The sequence below is a fragment of the Amphimedon queenslandica genome, unplaced genomic scaffold (genome assembly GCF_000090795.2).
Source record: "Amphimedon queenslandica unplaced genomic scaffold, v1.1 AMPQUscaffold_6033_Cont22005, whole genome shotgun sequence".
Lineage (NCBI taxonomy): Eukaryota > Metazoa > Porifera > Demospongiae > Haplosclerida > Niphatidae > Amphimedon > Amphimedon queenslandica.
Genome location: NW_003553672.1, coordinates 1 through 1,791, shown reverse-complemented (window position 1 = coordinate 1,791; position 1,791 = coordinate 1). Strand labels below are relative to the sequence as shown.

The window sequence follows — 1,791 nt, the reverse complement described above, 5'->3', positions numbered from 1 at the left end:
CGTGATATTGCTGATAAATTACCAGGACCACCCACGGCCCATTTATTAGGAGATGCACTGATAAGCATACATGAGGTAATATTCCAAAATATTCCAAAATTACTACCCCCAATTTTATTACATTTTCTGATGCATATTGATGTACTTATGCTGTGTAGAAGGTTTGAGCTAATTCCAGCTTTAATTTTTTGAGTTACGGCTATTTTAAGAAAATGCCAAAATTCTGAAAAATACCCAAGGCTATAGCCCATGGTTTTTTCTAAAAAATGGCTCCAAAATCACCCCCAATTTTTATTACATTTTCTGATGCATATTGATGTACTTATGCTGTGTAGAAAGTTTGAGCTGATTCCGGCTTTAATTTTTCGAGTTACAGCTATTTTAAGAAAATGCCGAAATTCTGAAAAATACCCAAGGCTATAGCCCATGGTTTTTTCCAAAAAATGACTCCAAAATCACCCCCAATTTTTATTACATTTTATGATGCATATTGATGTACTTATGCTGTGTAGAAAGTTTGAGCTGATTCCGACTTTAATTTTTCAAGTTACGGCCATTTTAAGAAAATCTCAAAATTTTGAAAAACACCCAAGGCTATAGCCCATGGTTTTTTCCAAAAAATGGCTCCGAAATCACCCCCAATTTTTATTACATGTTCTGATGCATATTGATGTACTTATGCTGTGTAGAAAGTTTGAGCTAATTCCGGCTTCCATTTTTTGAGTTATGATATGCTCAATACAATAATCGGCCCTAAATCAATTCCAATTAATGCCCCTATGACTTTCATTGATGTGATACTGGACTTTACCTGCCAATATTGTATATCCTTGTTATATAGCCAGAACAAGCTATTGCTGTGTTTGAGAAAGCTTTAAAGAAGACACCAAGTGATGCTGTACTTACTAGTAAAGTTGGCAATGCCTACATTAAGATGCATAATTTTAACAAAGTACGTGGAGTTAATTAATATCAATAATTATTAATAGTTATTAGGCGGTTAGTTATTACGAAGCATCTCTCAAAAACATCGACAATTCTGTTTTGAAATGTGAATTGGCACAACTTTATACGAAACTACAAAAATTTGACCAAGCTGAGAGAATATTATTACAGTCGCTCGTAAATAAACAGAGTAAGAAAATAAATAAATAAACAAGTAATTATTAATTAATGAATAAATGAATTTTTATAGATGATGATGTTGAAAATAACTTAGAGCTGCTAAGAGACAATGTTAGCTATTGTCGGATTTTAGTAAAATGTCTACTTGAAAACAAAGCGATACCACGAAGCCATTGAAACACTAGAAAAAACAAGAAAATATCAAACGATCATTGTGAAGAAAGTCATAGTGAATGAACCAGACTCGTTAGCTACCGAGAAAGAAACACTTGCAAAGTATGTTTATTGTTTTTGTTGTTTGTTGTTTTGATTTTGTTGTTAGTATATTACATCAGTTAGCCAAGGAGGTTATTAACGTGGACAATCAAATGTCGCCAAAAGCCGAGATATTTTATAAAGAAGCTGTTGAGAATTGTCCTAATACTGCACTTGTAAGTCTGTTGGTATTTATTGTTGTTTAGTGCCGTTATTTTTACTGTTTATTGCTTTTGTTTGTTGTTGTTTATTGCTGTTACTTTTTTTGTTTATTGCTGCTATTTATTGTTGTTTATTGCTGTTGTTTGTTGTTGTTTATTGCCGTTATTTTTTGTTGTTTATTACTATTCCTTGTTTTTGTTTATTGTTGTTTATTGTTGCTGTTGTTTGTTGTTGTTGTTTACAGTATAG

The 1,791-nt window shown here is 32.0% G+C and overlaps 1 protein-coding gene across 1 annotated transcript; it reads left to right on the top strand.

Moving 5' to 3' along the window:
* Positions 1-6: 6 nt before the first annotated feature.
* LOC109592188 (tetratricopeptide repeat protein 21A-like) lies at positions 7-1,304 on the top strand. The gene is made up of 4 exons (XM_020007710.1): positions 7-75; positions 842-952; positions 997-1,135; positions 1,196-1,304. The coding sequence occupies exons 2-4, from the start codon at positions 935-937 to the stop codon at positions 1,300-1,302; spliced, it is 264 nt and encodes an 87-aa protein (XP_019863269.1). The 5' UTR covers positions 7-75; positions 842-934; the 3' UTR covers positions 1,303-1,304.
* The last annotated feature ends 487 nt before the right edge of the window (positions 1,305-1,791 follow it).